The sequence below is a fragment of the Beta vulgaris genome, chromosome 5 (assembly GCF_026745355.1).
Source record: "Beta vulgaris subsp. vulgaris cultivar EL10 chromosome 5, EL10.2, whole genome shotgun sequence".
In the NCBI taxonomy this organism is placed as follows: domain Eukaryota; kingdom Viridiplantae; phylum Streptophyta; class Magnoliopsida; order Caryophyllales; family Amaranthaceae; genus Beta; species Beta vulgaris.
Genome location: NC_079206.1, coordinates 48,758,476 through 48,776,056, shown reverse-complemented (window position 1 = coordinate 48,776,056; position 17,581 = coordinate 48,758,476). Strand labels below are relative to the sequence as shown.

Below are 17,581 nucleotides of genomic sequence, written 5' to 3'. Positions count from 1 at the left end.
TCGATTTCTATGGACTTTGTGACTGCCTTACCCAAGTCGAGGAGTGGAAATGATACCATTTGGGTTATAGTGGATAGACTGACCAAGTCCGCTTTTCATACCTATTAAGGAGACATGGAAGAAGAAGCAACTCGCTACAACCTATATCAAGCATGTAGTGAGATTGCACGGAGTCCCAAAGGACATTATTTCAGACCGTGACTCTAGATTTCTATCTAAGTTTTGGAAGAAGGTCAAGCAAACCTTGGGACAACATTAAAGATGAGTACCGCCTTTCACCCTGCGACCGATGGTCAGACTGAGGGACTAACCAAACTATGGAAGACATGTTGCGAGCTTGTGCTATAGATTTTCAAGGAAGTTGGGAGGACCAATTAGATTTGATTGAGTTCTCTTACAATAATAGTTACCATGCGAGTATCAAGATGGCACCTTTTGAGGCGTTATATGGACGGAAGTGTAGAAGTCCCATTTGCTGGAAGACTATAGTGAGAATGTAGTTTTGGGGACAGAATTCATTGAGGAGACCGTCAAGAACGTTAGATTGATTCAGGCTAGAATTCAAGCTGCGCAAGATAGGCAGAAGAGTTAGCAGACTTAAAACGGCGCGAAGATGAGTTCGCTGTAGGTGATAAAGTATTCCTGAAAGTATCACCCACCAAAGGCGTTATGAGATTTGGGAAAAAGGGCAAGCTGAGTGCTAAATATGTAGGCCCATATGAATTTTGGAGCGCATTGGGAAAGTAGCTTATAGATTGGCTTGCCAATGGAGTTTGAAAAGATGCACGATGTGTTTCATATCCCAATTGAAGCGCTATATCCCTGATGAGCGCCATGTGTTAGAGCCTGAACGAGTCAGATAGATAGTAGCCTCACTTATGAGGAAAGACCTGTCAAGATTCTCGACAGGAAAGTGCGTAGTACGCGTAACAAGGATGCATATTGTCAAAGTTCTTTGGTCTAACCACGAGTCAGAAGAGGCAACGTGGGAAGCCGAAGAGGATATGAAGAAAAAGTATCCAGACCTATTCCTTGAGGTGAGTTACGAGGGCGTAACTCGTTTTCTTTAAGGGGGGTAGAATGCGATAAATTTCGCGCTTTTTGTCTATTTTTATGATTTTCATGTATATGTATGCCTATGTTGGGCAATTTGCACATGTTAGTGCAAAAGAAGTAGAGTCTCCGCATAAGAAAAGTGTTCTAAGTAACACAAGTGTTTAAAAATGGGAAAGTGCACAGAGGCACTCTTTTCTTCAAAATTTTCGAAATGATGAGTTCAACTTTCGAAAACAGAGGGTTTTGTGTTAAGTTTCGGGACGAAACTTCTTTTAAGGGGGGTAGACTGTAATCCCCCACATTTTTAAAGGATTTTCATAAATATATTTAAGTATTTATGTAATTATATTTAAATCCAAATGAGTTTGGAAAATGATTTGACTTTTAAAAAGGGTTGACTATTTTAAAAGTCAACTAAAAATATTTTTCTAGCTTAATAAATTTGTAAATTTTAATTAAGCAGTTTTTAAATAAGAGTTTAATTATTAAAAGTATATTGAAAAGAAACTTAATGGAATCGAAAGCCCAAAAGAAATAAAAAGGGAAAGGATTTTGATGACTAAAGTCCTAAAAGCCCATCTTGTTAGTCATCAAAGTTTTAATTATTGAAATCCTTTTCCTAAGCCCAATAGGATTAGCCTATTTAAATATCCTAAAACCCAATTTTTGCCCTACACTTATTTTCTCTCTCCTCCTTGCACGTGATTTCGAATTCTCTCTCTCTCACTCGACTTTTCTCTCTCCTCTTCCTCTTGTGCGTGATTCATTTTCTCTCAAAAATCGTTTCTTCTTCGCTAAGTAACGTTTCTTGTTGAACAAGAAACGTCACAACATATTTTTTGAAGCCGAAAAACTGCTGCCGCCGTCCTTGCTGCTGTTCAGTCCGGCGCCCTCTTCCTCCTCTTATTTTGGTTGTTTTCTTTACTTCTCCTTTAAGATTCCATTAAAGTTCAATTTTTATTATTATTTTATTATTATATGCATGATTTGATTTGAGTTATTATTTATTATGAAATATTATTTCGGATCATATGTATAAAAAAAAATTTCAGATTTATTATTTTTATTTTTAATCATGAAAGATGTGATTTTTAGGGTTTTAAATCACTAGAAATCGCATATATTTAAAGTATGAATATGAATTTTGATTGGAATCGATTTTTATATGCATTTAAAATATTTTCAGAAGGTTTAGAAAATTTTATAGTGCTGGAAATTCAGAAAGTTAATATTTTAAGGTTTTTAATGTTTTTAATCACTAGAATAGTTTATCTATACTAGGGATTAAAAATAATGAGAGTTTAAATTATAAAACGATTTTTAAAGAAGTTTAAAAGGGTTTGGGATTTTAAAGTTGCTGTATTTTTTTAGCAAGTATTTATTCGATTTTTGTTGTTTAGGCGGAGAATTCACTGTAGGGGACTTTTAGTGCTTAAAAGTGGCCTACCGTTCGTTTATACAAGGTACGTACATAGTCTACGTGCTAAATGGTTTAGAAACATGCTCTAGGGATGTTTTTATTTTAGTATCATGTATAGGACCTTGTGTTCATATATATGATTTACTGAGATTGCTTTACATGTTATTTGCTTGTGCTACATGTAAACTAAGAATATGTTGAAGTATGACTTGTTTGTATGGAAGTTTGATGCAAGCAATTAAGTTATTTGGTATTAATTCGTGAGTGAATTAATTAAGTAAATTGGAATCATGGATTCTTTGAGTTATTAATTTATCTTATAAGAACCGGGATCTTATTTGGTAAGTTGGTTATACCTATGTAAAGGTACGGATTTCTGTTGGCTGGGTTCAACAAAGGATAAAAAGAAATAAAAGGGAGTCTTGATTGATAAGTTGTGAACACTTGTTAATCTAAAGATAAAAGGAATTTTGTTGTGATTATGTGATTATGAATTGTGTATTATTTGGTTGTTGTGGTGTCATCACAAGTATTAAAAGGAATGCAACGTAAAGTGAAACGAGAATAAGTTATAGACTTTAGACTAGTGCACGTCTAGAGTTGGACATAAGGGTTGGGTTATGGTGAGCGTGCCATAGCTTTTCTAGGATGGGTTGATCACCATCCCTTTTATTCAAAGGTTCCTCGATATCGCAGGTCACTCTGAAATTGGAGTCGCGCCCCCATTTCATTTTTATTGGCAGGACAACTCGTCTAATAACTATTCCATTAAAGTGATAAAAAGTTAATTTAAGTTTAGTTCAGTAAAAGTCGTCTGCAGAGTATTACTTATTTATGTTGTTATTTATCCCTGCAAATTCATGTGTAGTATCATGTTTAGGATGTTTTTGTCTGATATGTAGTACTCAGCTTTGCTGATTACGTCGTGTTTGTGTGTGTGATCATGGCTTTGCCTATTGATCCTGTGGTGATCCTTGGGGGAGCAGAGTCAATAAAGCATTGACATTACAGGTTCGAAGATGCATACATTGGGGAATCTGGAATGGAGAGCTTTTATGATAGTAGTATTTAAGTTGTTTCTAGGAGTTTATATTTTCAGACTTTAGCTTTGAGTTGGTGTGTTTCAGTTCAAACATTGTTTGACTCTTATTTCATAAGTTCAATAAAGTTGGTTTTGTTTTAGTAAGTTTTCCGCTGCAAAATTCTGAGTAAGCCGAAACGTTTTCACACGGGCGATAATGCCTGGGTAATTCTCTAAGTTTTATATTATAAAGTATTTTCTAGAAAAAGAGAATTATCGGGGTGTTACACCAACGTTCTCGAAATAAATGTCGATACCCTCCGGGAAATACCTAAGCACAGTAAGACATTAACGTATGAGCATCTAATAACAAGTGTGCAATAGTGAAAACAGGTGCGATAGAGGATTATTTTGTATGACAAAAAATTAATAGTGTTTTATTTTCTATCAAACAATAACCATATTCTTGTTTTTGTACAAAATTAAAAAAATTATTATCTTTGATTCGAATCAATTCACTCCCTAAATTCGCAATAGATCTGAATAGAAAGAACGATGAGAGAAGAAAGAACTCGAGCGGCCGACGAACTGGAGAAGCGAAGAAGAACTCGAGCGGTCGACAAACTGAAGAAGCGAAGGAAAACTCGAGCGATCGACGAATTGAACGGTCTTCATTGCTTCTCAGCGAGCCATCAACGACCGTCCTCAACCGAAGAAATTACGCAAATCAAGACACGCATCTCGAAGAATCGAACACCTTACTCGCCGGAGATTCGTCGAAGGTGGCGAATTGGAATCGCACATGGTCGCGTCGGCTTCGTCGGGTCGCACAAGGTTGACAGAAGGCGAAGGTTGACATGAGGCGAATTGGCGTGTTTAGAGAGGTTAAGAGAGATGAGAGAGTGAAGAGAGGGTTGAGAGCACTACAAAAAAAAATGGATATAGAGGCACATCATCTGGCTGAGTTGCCTCTGAAACCCCCTTTTAGCATCACATAACCATAGTTGCCTCTAAATTATATGGTTTTTAGTGTCAAATATATTCTGGTGCCTCTAAAGATACATTTCAGCATCACATGTATGTTGGTTGTCTCTAAAACCATTTTTTAGCATCACATGAATATTAGTTGTCTCTAAATCCATATTTTTAGCATCACATAAATTTAGTTGTTTCTAAAGCCATTTTTTTTAGCATCAACGGTAGTTAGTTGCATCTAAAGCCATGTATTTAGAGTCACATGAATTTTTTTGTCTCTAAAGCCATTTGTTTTAGCATTAATTGTATTTAGTTGTCTCTAAAAACCATGTATTTAGCGTCACATGAATTTAGTTGTCTCTAAGCCATTTGTTTAGCATGGTGAGTTAGTTGCTCTAAAGATGTATTTAGCGTCCATGAATTTAGTTGTCTCCATAACCTTATTTAGCATCAATTGTAGTTATTATGTTTTAAAGCCATGTATTTAGTGTCACAGATGAATTTGTTGTCTCTATAGCCATTTTTTGGCATCACATAAATTATTGTTGTATCTAAAGATATTTTTAGTGCCACTTGAATTGTGGTTGGAGCGGAACTAACATTTTGAAGCTGACTGATTTTATATTTTAAGATTATTGCGAAAAGAAAAATAAAAGAAAAGGAGAAAGAAGTCATGGAAAGTCGAATATTTAAACTTTTACAATCCAATGAATATATTAGAACCTCTAACGCTTAACTTACTAAAATTTTAGAATCCAATGAATATATTAGAACCTCTAACTCTAATAAACTATATTAAGTGATCCTCAAATATTTTAAACAACTAGATATGTTATTAAAATTCTACAGAAAATTCGGAGAGTTTCCTTTGTAATACGGACCGCCTAAAACTTAATTTAGGACTCGCGTCCGATTCATAATCCTATATCCTCAAAATCCAGCAACCCAAAAAGTTTAAACTTTAATTTACAAACTCAACAACATGAGAACAACAGAAATAAGAGACAACAACAGAAGAATAAAAGCAGAGCAGATCAACAACATCAGAACAGAAGCATAATAGCAGAACATGAACTTGAACCATTGTTATTGGAAAAAAACCAGTATATGAACCACTAACAAAATACTCCTTAGGACACAAACCCATAATAACCACTAACAAAACCATAATCCTTAGAACATAATAACCATTATTATTGGAAAAAAACCAGTATATGGACTTGAACATATAATATATAAACACCAGTATATTAACTTCAACTTGAACAGCAGCAGATCAACATAAAAAACAAAAGCAGAACAACAACGCATAGCAGCTGCAGCAGAACAGCAACAGAACAACAACAGCGAGCAGCAAGCAGACAGAGACATAGCAGCAGCAGCAGTAGAACAACAGCAGCATAGCAGCAGCAGAACAGCAGCAGCAGAATAGCAGCATAGCAGTAGCAGCATAGCAGCAGCAGAACAGCAGCATAGCAGCAGAACAACAACGCATCAAAATAACCATTATTATAGAGTCACCAATGATTTTTTTTTTAAAAAAAAGATAAGGAGAAACCTGGGTCACCTTAATACTGATATCTAACAAATATCTTTAATCTTCAACATCATTGTGTTTTTTCTCAGACTTTTGAATTAGCTCTTCCTCATCCTCTTCATCGGTCCACTGTCATAAGTATTAATACAGAAGTTAATATTTGTAATTGTTAATAATGCACATGTGTTAATCTGTTTTGCATTAAATTGAAGGTATAATCTATGACATACCGCATCCATATTGAGATCGGACATGTTGTATCCAGCCAAATTCATGAAGGCTTCTAGGGCGTTCCATAAGTCTAGATTTCTTTCGAGGTCTCTCACTGTATTACTTAGAGCTTCGTTCTTCTCCTTAACCTCGTTTGCTTCCTTCTTTGCCTCACTAGCTTCATTTTTGGATGCTTCAGCCTCTTTGCGAAACTTTTTCCTTCACTAAATGACCCAAATAATGATGTCACTGAGGGACTTATCCCTTTTTGTCGATCACGTGCACTTGGCTTGCGTTTTGGCTTAATTGTTGCATAGATTTCTTCATCAGTCATTTTTGTTTCCAAATTGTTTCGTTGCTCAACTAGCTGCTTAATTTCATTCTGCAGTAACGGGAGAAGATCTTGTCATGTAGGAATATACTTTCAAATACAACCAAAAAAAATCCAGTTTGAATATTCGTTTCCATGGTGTCCTGTGCCGATTGAGTTACAGGTGTTTTGTCGCTTCTGGTATGAGTCTCCTCGTACAATTCCAATAATCGGCATTACCTTGTCACGTAAAATGAAGGAATGGCAAACAATAAACCTAAGTAACTATTCCAAAAATTAGGACAGGAATGGTGAAAGAACACGCGTTACCATATCTTGTGCTTTTTGTGCAAAACTTTTTGTTCCTGCCGTATGTCCGGCATCAAGGTATGACCTATTGTCAATGTTTTTGCGACTCTTTTTCTATTAAATTCAAATATAAACAAATTACAATTGTGTGAAATGATAAAAACTTGAAAATAAATAAAGAAATCTATGTGTACGAGGGTGCATTAACCTGAAAGTCTGGAGTGCCAAAGTATGATACAAGCCACTCCCAGTCTTTTTCGTCAACACTTGGGGCCTATTATCTTCTTTCAGTCTGTCGTCATCATTTTCTTCAGTTTCATAATATTCTCTCTTCAAACGTGCACGAAAATTCCGATACTATTTGTTCAAAGATGTCATGATATACTTCCTCTTATCTTTTCTTTTCTTTTCACGTTCATCTTGATCTTTAACATCATCCAGCCCAATATCAAATTTGTCCTGCACATGAGAAATGTTCTAATTAGAAAATAAAGTTCGTAAAAGATATTGAAGAATTATCAATGCTTGTGGAAGTATTGTTCTACTCAAAATGAGCTTCCACATCTTCTCTTTATTCTCTTGTGGAACTTGTGAAAATTCTTCAATACGATAAAGTGGCGCATTCATAGGATCTCTGACGAGGGAACCACAGTAACTTGACAGCTTAGCTCTGTTGACACCTATTGGTTGACCACTGAAATCAAAATCTACCTTTATCTTCTCACCGGGTCTCATTTTAGCCAGTTGTAAATTTCTTGTAGGACCTCTTGGTGTTTTGGTTTTATTTGACTTCTTCGTTTTTCCCTTTCCTGACATGTGTAATTTGAATAAAAATAAATATTGTCTTTGAAAAATAGGCTTAGGGTATGTCTTTAAATAAATGAGCCAAACCATACCTGTTTCATTAGATGCCTCCTTTTCTCCTGTTAGCATGCTTTCGCCTTTTTTCTCCATCGAGCCTTCTGACCCAAATTTAATTTTCCGTCAAAAAACACACTTTACATGATCAAATCAACTCTCTTGGAAGCTAACACATTCGTCAATCAAAAAAAAGGAAAGAAGAGGCAATGGCTCTTTAAACAAACCTTCTTGGTCAATTGCTTTTTGGGATTCCCTTGCATTGATTCCATCACTTTCTCGCTCATGGAATTCACTATCTCCCACATCAGCCTTCCCAATTTCATCAGACTCTTTCATTTCTGTAAAGAAATTAAACAATCTCAGACACTATAATGCCTAGAAGTACATAAGTTCATTTGTCATAGGTATTCTGTTTTTAAATCCTATATTTATACATATGGACTACTATACCTTCATCGAAGTCCATCTTGTCTTGAACTTCCGCCTCCTGTTGACTATTGATTGCTGTATTGCAGTGATTTCGCAACTAAGATATTAGAATGAAACTAAATCTAATGACTTTCATAAGTGGAATGAGTATGGTTTAAAAGGTGAACCTTTCTGTATGACTTTGAGGGCTGCTTTTAGCTGCACATTTCCCCCTTTGTTTCCTTTCCCTTGCACGTTTTTGCTCTGCGTCAACAAAGAGCCGATTGCACCCGGTAAAATGAAGTTCCTTTTCGTCCCTTATTCGCACAGTCTTGGTTATGTGCCTGCCATTTTTGTTTCGTATAAGAAAAGAAAGCATGATTAGTATTAACAAATGCATTCAATTGGTGACAAATCAGGAAGGTAGGTAGAGAACAAGTTCAACAAGCACATACCACGGCTCTCACCTGCCGTAGGAATAGATTTAACTTAGACTAGTTTCTTTTTTGTACGTTGATTGGATGTTAAAAAAAAAAGTGTAATTGTACTAGATTGAACCTTTTTCTGTGTATTAGCATACCTTTCACTCTAATTGCATTTTGACTGATATTGTATCATAACTATTGATCTTTCTTAAACTGGATGAAGCAAGTGTCAGCAGAGGTACAATAATGCTCGTGGAAGGGACTTAGCCATGGTTCGAGTTTTAGCCCGTTGTCATAGTGCAATCACCCATGCCAAGTGAGTTTTTACCTAGCTTTTTCAAGATTGATTACAAACTAGAGGAATTTTTTGAAGCCGAAGAGATCTTCAGTAATGCTGTTGATGCCCAAGATGGGAAGACTGATATGGATCCCTCTTTGATTCATGATAGTTTTATTAGAGGAGGAGGAGGTGGCGGAGGGCGGAAGGAGGATAGAGAGCCTCCTGCATTTGTAGATTGTGCACCGGAAACAGGAGCTCACATACGAGATTCAAAAGTATTAGTGGAGCTTGAAGCAGTAAAGGATATAGACCTGGATGATTGGAGCAAAATACTGCACCGGGATGTTGTTTCTGATCTTAATGCAGTCAAAGACATTCTTATGGATGACACGAATCAGAAAGAAGATGTTAAATTGGCCTTGGATGATATTCTTTTGGATGAAGGAAAACACAAACATTATGAGGTTTGCTATGATCAGAATGAAGACATAATTTTGGATGGTCAGGATATAGAGGCAGACTCCATGACTTTGATTTCAGATACACTCATCAAGCAGAATATCAAGGTCGATCTTTTCGATAGCAGCATGGTGGAGCGGTTGGATACAAAGCAAATTGTGGAAGATGGGGAAGTGGAGAAGAGGTCAGATTGCAAAAGTCCGCAGTGTAAGTTGAATGGTGATGTTACTAAGCAAAAACAAGAGAGAGTCCTGCAACCTTCACCCAAAAGGCCACCCACATTCAACCAGAAGTCAGTTTCTGATTCAGCTTTAGTCAAGCTTAGAGGGAAACTGCAAGAGACAGCAGGGGATAAATCCGGCAAGCAAAAACTAACTGAGCATTGGTGGATACCTTCAAACAAAGGCTCTTACACCAATAAGTGATTAACTGACTAACTTTTTACCATACAATGCATCCTCCTAGACTACTTCCATAACAGATTATGCAATACAGTCAGCCCCGTTTCCTAACTTTTCAAAGGCATCGCCATATAATTACTAGTAACTAATAATACCCTGCTAAATGCTAATAGACAGGATTCTTTATACATAAGTGAAAGATGGTTCCGATTTGTTTATTTTGCTAATACACAGAAAAAGGAACGTACAAAGAAATTTCAAAATCTAACTCAACATACCTTCCTTTTCTTGTTTGCAATAGTGGCTTCCTCGTCATTTCCATCATCTGAAAGATCATCCTCCGGTGAGTAGTCACTATCTTGATCTAAGGTAGCTTTACTCTTGTTGCTGCTCACCTCCTTCTTCTGCTTCGTGCTAATCATGTTAGCCATAATGCGCTTCACACCTAGATTATCCAGCTTTGTGTTGTTAGCTTCAATCCTTTGAAGTCTCAGCTTTTCGTACTCATTTGTTGGACCTTCAACTTTTTTCCTGGATGTCTTTCCACTTAGTTTGGACATTTTCATGAAAAACTCCCAACACCGAAGAAAAACACGCTAACAAAAAACATTATCATTACTTACTCAAACAAACAGACAAATTATAATAATTACCATAAAAATTTCAATAGCACGAAAGAGAATGTAAAAAACATCTAAGTTGATATTCCATAAATTTCAAACAAACAGACAAATTATAATAACTACCATAAAAATTTCAATACAAATTGTTTAACAACTCTATCAATATAAATGGAATTATTAAATCCCTATAATGGATCAATTTAAAAAAAAAAAGCCAAACGCATTAAACTTTCGTTGTTTCCCCAATGCTATCTTGGACAAGTATTTCAGGAACGTCGTAGAAGTTCCTTGGGTTTGCCTTCACTACAACCTTCCAATTTGCCTTCGCAACGTCCTGAACATAGTACACTTGCCCAACTTGTGAAGCTAAAACGTAGGGATCATTTCCCAACACCTTTCCAATATTGACACCGATGAATTCAAAGCAATCTTTAGTTATTCCTCGCCTATGACTATGAACATCCCACCAATCACACATGAACAAAGTGACACGATTTCCTCCTGTGTACTGTACTTCAATGACTTCGCACAGCAGACCGTAATGTTCAACATCATTTTCCCCCAACACAACAATCCCACTGTTTTGTGTCTCTCTTTCCATTTCACTGTCCTTTGTGCGGAACAAACAACCATTTACCATGTAGCTGTTCATAGTCGCTACAACACGACCTGGGCCATCCGCTAAGGCCTGTAAATGTTCAGTCACAGCAGGATGCTTTTCTTGAGCTAAAGAAGTCACCTGCACCAAACATTATTCCAACTTATATACGTAAATAGGTAGACATCTTTGTCATATGAGGGAGGCAAATTTCTCGTTATTTTAACTTACTCGATGTTTGAACCATTGAATGAACTTGCGCTTCCTAGCGATTGTCATCTTTGTTGTGTTTGAAACTTCACGCTCATACTCACTAGTGGAAAATAGGACAATAATGGTGAATTACAAACTTAGCATATATGTAGATGGTTTGATTGCAGAAAATTCTGAAAATATTCAATTGTTGCCAATATTATGACAACGTGTATGTGATCGTGCAGAAATTTATCTTAGGGCCTTGTCTCCTCAACTAATTTTCAGTTCAGTTGAGTTAAGCATAAATCAGTTCAGTTCAGTTCAGCTCCAAGTATATATTAGTTTCGTTCATTTCAGTTCAACTCAGCTCCAATCAGTTCAGTTCAGTTCATCTCCAATCTTTTATATAACCATTTTGTTAAATATTATTATTATTGTTATCGTCTTTGTTGTTGTTTCTATATATTATTTTGTTTATTGTAGCTTTATTACTCATTATTATTACTATTATTATTATTATTATTATTAGGATGAACATGGTTTAGGTCAAAAGCACACATAAACCCACGTTTTTTATCTCATAAACCAATAAAATCGCGTCAAAACGGTTTTTATATGATGCAATTATCATTATTATCATTAATTATTATTATTATTAATTTATGATTATTAATATTATTTATTTATAAATCATTTTAAAATATCCAAAAACTATTATTATTCATTATTATTATTTATCATTATAATTATTGTTTAATATTATTTATATATTTATTACATTGAATTTAATTCAATTCAATTTAATACAATTTCAATTCAATTCAGTTCAGTTCAGCTGTTTTATACGGAAGAGAACATGTCCTTTATTTCATAAGGAACAATAAATGAATATTTTTTTCCCGAGACGAAATATCTGTTGTATAAAAAAGAAAATATAAAAATTCTCTAAAATCTTATAAATTATTTACGGTATAATTTCAAAGTTTTTCAAACACAAAAATCAAAGATATAAAAAAAAAAACATAAGGAGGGAAATTTTTTAAATTCTAAATTAGATTCCCGCCTTAACGAAACAAACCTGCTAATAACGTCTCCCCTTCCCTTTGCCAAACCAACTATATGACCCCTTAATTAATTCCCATTAAACCCTAATCCCCATCCTCTTTTCCGGTTCATCTTTCCCTTCCCTTCCCTTCCCTTCCCTTCCCTTCGGCCTCCTCCACTCTTCGGTCCTGTACAACACCAATCCCTTCCCTTTTTCCGGTAAACCTAACCCCAAAACACCCAAAAATGGTAGATTTAACACCAGTAAAAATTGCTTATGAAATTGAACAAGATCCACAACGAAAAGCATGGTTGAAACTTTATTTCGAGCATATCAGTGAAAGAAAATTCCTTGATTTTTATCTTTCTTTGAGGGGAACCGAATCAACAACGCCATTCATGAGTGTATTTGCCAAAGCAGCTTTCGACAAAGTCATGCGAACCATTGCAGAAGAGGTTGCAGAAGGTAGGCAAATTGTTTGTGCCCTTCTAGCAAAGGGGAGCGAACTGGTCAACGAAAAGGAACGCAAGAAAGCAAGGGTTTCATCCCCGAAAATTGCGGCTGGAAGTAAGGGGAAGGAGAAGATGGTTGATGATTCTGAAGGTATAAAGTATTTTTTTTGGTTCAATTTAGTTATTAATAATTTTTTTTTTCAAATCAGAAGGTCTAATTACGTCCCTTTAATTCTATTATTATTATTATTATGTTGTTGTTGTTGTTGTTGTTGTTGTTGTTGTTGTTGTTGTTGTTGTTGTTGTGTTGTTGTTGTGTTGTTGTTGTTGTTGACCTCTTGTCTACTAAGAACTTAAGCGACTCATCAAAGGATCTGCTTCAGAAGTTTATAACTTGAATTAACGTTCTGAACTTATGACTGTTCCCAAGTTCAGAAAGACTATGATTTTTGATCTAGTTTTCCAAATTGTCCTTGTAAGGGTTACTGCCACCCATAGGAAGATATTCCCTATCAAACACAAAAATGTAGAGTGAATTTTTGTACTCAGCATTAGAGTTAGTAACCTCCACCCATTCCCCTGAAACTTCTATATTAATCAAACTACTTATTCTTCGTTGCAATACTTAGTCACAACTTTCATTTGACCAAATGCTTCTGCTGTACCTCACACAACATAATCACACACCCTTTGTGTATAACATCAATGGAGTATTCTCTCCAGCCCTTAAAACAAAGCCATGTTGATTTTTTAACAAAATATCAAAGATATCTAGATAAAAAGGGACAAATTTGCCCGTGTTAAAGGTATCCCTCCCAACTCCTGTGATGTTTTGCTTATGAATTTTGGAGGAAAATAAAGTACTGGATCGGAAGCTAACAAATTCCACTAGCCTAGAACCTGACATAGGCCCTGTCCATTTAACCTGTTTCTACAGAGATGTAATTATTTATACAGATTATAACTTATTTCTACTGATTCTAACATATCTTTAATGACCAATTAGAACTGGTTCAAACATAGTGGAGAAGATTTTTGATGATTCTCTACTAACACAGTTCACTAGATTTCACAAACTGAAACTCGATTGTATCGATTGAAACTGATGTTTGCTGATCAAAGCTGATTTTAACTGTAACATTATTTTATATGTTGAAGTGAACCGATAACAAAACTCAACCCAGATTTTAAAAGAAACTAAAGTCCCAAAAGCTTAAATTAAATTCACAAACTTAGCATCACAAAATTAGTTCCACTGTCGAATTCAACAGCAACCAAATGAGCTGCAAGATCATCTGCTAACTTTGCTCGAAATAGGAGCAAAGTAGGATTTACAGCTACAATTTCACAGCAAATAAGAATTGATATTAATCTCAGACGTAACAACAAAAATGAGCACTTACATGTTTAGATTACCAGCAATTCTGGCTTCAGCTTCTCGGACACAATCCAATACAACAGGTTTCCCATCATCATCACGATATGCACCCTTAAAATCATTAAAAACCAAAAAAGAAAAATTAAAACAATGGAACTATCTCACAATCTGTTTCAAAGATATGAACAAATTAACCATGCATAACACTCCCTCTTTCTATATTTCTTTGCTACATTTGTTTTTTTAGGAAAGGAAACTATCAACTTTGACGATTATTTCGTTTTAAATTTTTTGCCAAATGCATCCTTCAAAGTGGTCACTTTATTAAGTGCAGCTTTTTCATTTCAATCTCTTCAATTGCAGCCTTCAAAGTGGTCCACCCATAGCTAGTTGGGTGATCTATTTGTGGTTTCATGCTTGTACAGTTATTTGTCTTTTTATTATATATGTTATTTCTGTATTTTAATGCTGGATCTTTTTGGTTTGTACTCAGGATTGGTTGCTCCTAGAAGAAGGTCTTACAGGAAGAGGACGAACAACGGGGTCATGATCTTTGACCAAGAAGACATACATAAGGACAGTGAAAGTGAAAACAGTGATGATCATCTCATAGAGCTCTTGAAAGGGGATGGATATTCTGCTCTAGCTTATGAAAGCGAAGAATATCAGATCATAGAGATTGTTAGTGATACTAGTGTTAGTGACGACGAGGTTACAGGGTATTACTAAGCCCGGCTTATAACTATTAGTGAAGATGTACAACAGTTGCATATTTAGGAGATTTTTTGGGCACATACTTTTTGGAACAGATTGGCAGATATGGTGCATCTCTATTATATAGCTTAAGTTACTTAGATTTTGGCTCCTTAGAATACGGGAATGATTATGTTAAAACTTTCTAGGTTATTATGTTTCACCATCTATGGATATTATTTTGGATTGTGTATAGTGGTCACTTTTATATAAATGCATATTTCTTTCTTTGATAATCTATAATTTCTTTCTTCCATTTATGTTAATTTTCTGAATTATTAGGCAAAATAAGTAAATAAATAAATAATATTAAAAATTACGTAGCATTATTATTAAATATCATTATAAAAATTTGGTGCATCTAAAAAGCTATTTTATAAAATTTTGCAGTTGCATCTAAATATAATTAGGAGCAACATGTATAAATACCCCTAAATGTTTTTTGAACCTATGAAACGTAATTGCATCTAAATATAATCTGTGGCAAAATTTATAGTTGCATCTAAACATAAGTGGTTTTAGAAACAATATTTGTGTGCCCCAAAAACTAAGCAATAGATGCAACTTAAAATTAGAGACAAACTTATGGTTGCCTCTAAATATAAATGGTCTAATCACCAATGTAACATGTGTGCCCCAAAAATATGGCATTAGAGGCAACCTATAATTAGCGACTGCTTGGTGGTCGCCTCTAAATGTAAGTGGTTTTAGCAACAATTCAAGTTTTGTGCCACAAAAGGGTGGGATTAGGGGCAACCAACAATTAGCAACACCTTAACTTGTCTGTCTCTAAAAGGTGGCATTAGGGGCAACCAACAATTAGCAACAACATAACTTGTCTGTCTCTAAAAGGTGGCATTAGGGGCAACCTATAATTAGCGACGGACTAATTAGAGGCAGCGAGAAAATTGCTTCTAAACACCATTAGAGGCTACATATGTATATTTAGATGCAATTTTGGGTTGCCTCTATATTTAGTTTTTTTTGTAGTGGAGGTTGAGAGGTTGAAGAAAGGGTGAGGCGCTGAGAGACACTGAGGGTGAGAGATAGAAAATGTAGGAAAAAAACCCTAAGTGTGAAAGAAACCCCGTCTTTTTTTTTGTAAGTGACAGTTAATATTGCTGCGGTTTCCACGTAGGACCGCAGCAATATTAGCTGTACAGGGCCCCACATGTTTTTAAAATAGTAACTGTTAGACAATATTGTTGCGGTTTTGGGCGGGAACCGCAGCAATATTGTCAATTTATATTTTTTTTATTTCTTTTTGCGTGTTATAGTGCTGCGTATAGGTAAAATCGCAGCAATATCACCGCAGCAAATAACATTTATTCTACTAGTGCTTCTTGCTGAGAACATCATGGATCCGGCCCGACCCAACATTACAAACATACACTATGTATGCATTTCGTATTCTATGTTAAGGATTTTGTTGTTAATTATTATTGTTACCTAACATAACTAACTTATTCAGTCATATTTTGCCGTGTATGGCCCGACATTTTGATTGTACGAGAGCTTTGCTGGAGGATTGGCACAATGACCAACGACCCAACACTTCGATGTGCTATGAGATGATGGACCAAACTCTGCTTCGCCTCCAAGCGTCTGCTTATGGCACATGCATAATGAATGCCATGTGTGGTTCTCAACAAGCAACCACAACGCTCATAGACCTCATTGGCCAACTCCCGCATACGTGTTTCCTCAAGTCGTAAGAGCTCTAAACAGTAATGCGAGGCTCGACCATTTAACTTATGCAAAGCTACATTCTTGTACAAGATCCCATGTCGATGCTGACTCTCCTCCAGGTCATTCTGCACTTTTTTCCCTAGATTTTTTATCTCACGATGAGCAATAGAAAATATGGTGTCCAATGCACCTATGGTACTAAAAACCCAAGACTTCAGAGTTGAGTGTGCACTTTCAACTCGACTAGTGCACCTATTCCTAAGATGAATAACATTGTTCATCCATGCCCGAACAAACTTCTCACTACTACATTTTCAATCAAAGGCAATGGTTTAAACATAGCTAACGTAACAGTTCTTTTAATACCGTTGCAATAGAAAGTTCAATTGCAACGGCCCATTGCGAACTACATAATTGACTAGGCTACTGCAACGGGTGAGTTATAACCATTGCAGTAGATTGATAAAATGCACGGGTAATGTGAAGTCGTTGCGTTAAAATAACTACTGCAATGGTTGTCGAAAAAAAGTTAAGCGCCCCAAAAATTGGGTCTTCTAATTTCCCACCTTTGGTTTATGAAATTTCAAAACTCACACATATATCGCTCTTTATCTAAGTTCTGTAGATAACCATTTTCTCTCTCCTCCAACTCAAAATCCTTGTTCAACTCCTCGCTTATCATTGCCGCTTCAAAAACTGTATAAAATGGCAGAAAATAACAACCCACCAACTTAAAGCCAAGAAACCATGGAACCCTCAACCAAAATAAAAAAGCTTCAACACCATGAAAATGAAAATGGCGTTGATTCGTTCTCCTTCAAAGTTGAACCAATAACCCATTTTCTCTCTCATCTACCTTCTCTTTCTCTCTCCTCTGTACTTTCTGGTGAACCAGAACTTCAAAGACGATGATCAGCATCGAAGACTCGAACGCGTTTTTTTCGCTACTAAATTCAGAACAACGTTCTTTCGATGAAGTTATGACAAATTTCAACTCTACATTTCTTTCGTATCTCCACTTTTGGATATGCACTGCTCTCACTACTCTTATTGAGGTTTCTCTCTCCTCTTGCTTTTCAATTTTATGCAATATCGAGCTTGATTTGATTGCCTTTTTCAAGTTGTGCACTGTGATTTTCGGGTTTTGATTATGTTGTTGTAATTGTTCAACTTGAT

The 17,581-nt window shown here is 35.7% G+C and overlaps 2 protein-coding genes across 2 annotated transcripts; one reads left to right on the top strand and one right to left on the bottom strand.

Annotated features, from left to right (window-relative positions):
* Positions 1-6,066: 6,066 nt before the first annotated feature.
* On the bottom strand, positions 6,067-8,165 carry LOC125497720 (uncharacterized). The gene is made up of 7 exons (XM_057394754.1): positions 8,150-8,165; positions 7,924-8,037; positions 7,735-7,800; positions 7,427-7,647; positions 7,224-7,297; positions 6,240-6,438; positions 6,067-6,138 (listed from the first exon to the last, which is right to left on the bottom strand). Exons 1-7 carry the CDS (start codon positions 8,163-8,165, stop codon positions 6,067-6,069), a joined length of 762 nt encoding a protein of 253 aa, XP_057250737.1.
* Positions 8,166-12,228: 4,063 nt separating this feature from the next.
* On the top strand, positions 12,229-14,820 carry LOC125497721 (uncharacterized). The gene is made up of 2 exons (XM_048645390.2): positions 12,229-12,736; positions 14,457-14,820. Exons 1-2 carry the CDS (start codon positions 12,379-12,381, stop codon positions 14,690-14,692), a joined length of 594 nt encoding a protein of 197 aa, XP_048501347.1. The 5' UTR covers positions 12,229-12,378; the 3' UTR covers positions 14,693-14,820.
* Positions 14,821-17,581: the final 2,761 nt, after the last annotated feature.

What these genes read in the sequence shown, in the direction of transcription:
- LOC125497720 (XM_057394754.1), bottom strand. An exon ending in AAAAGAAAAGATAAGAGGAA is followed by an intron (nt 6,439 to 7,223) that starts GTATATCATGAC and finishes CATTTAGTGAAG; the next exon opens with GAAAAAGTTTCGCAAAGAGG. An exon ending in CCGATCTCAATATGGATGCG is followed by an intron (nt 6,139 to 6,239) that starts GTATGTCATAGA and finishes TACTTATGACAG; the next exon opens with TGGACCGATGAAGAGGATGA.
- LOC125497721 (XM_048645390.2), top strand. Translation starts at nt 12,379, where the DNA reads ATGGTAGATTTAACACCAGTAAAAATTGCTTATGAAATTGAACAAGAT. An exon ending in GATGGTTGATGATTCTGAAG is followed by an intron (nt 12,737 to 14,456) that starts GTATAAAGTATT and finishes GTTTGTACTCAG; the next exon opens with GATTGGTTGCTCCTAGAAGA.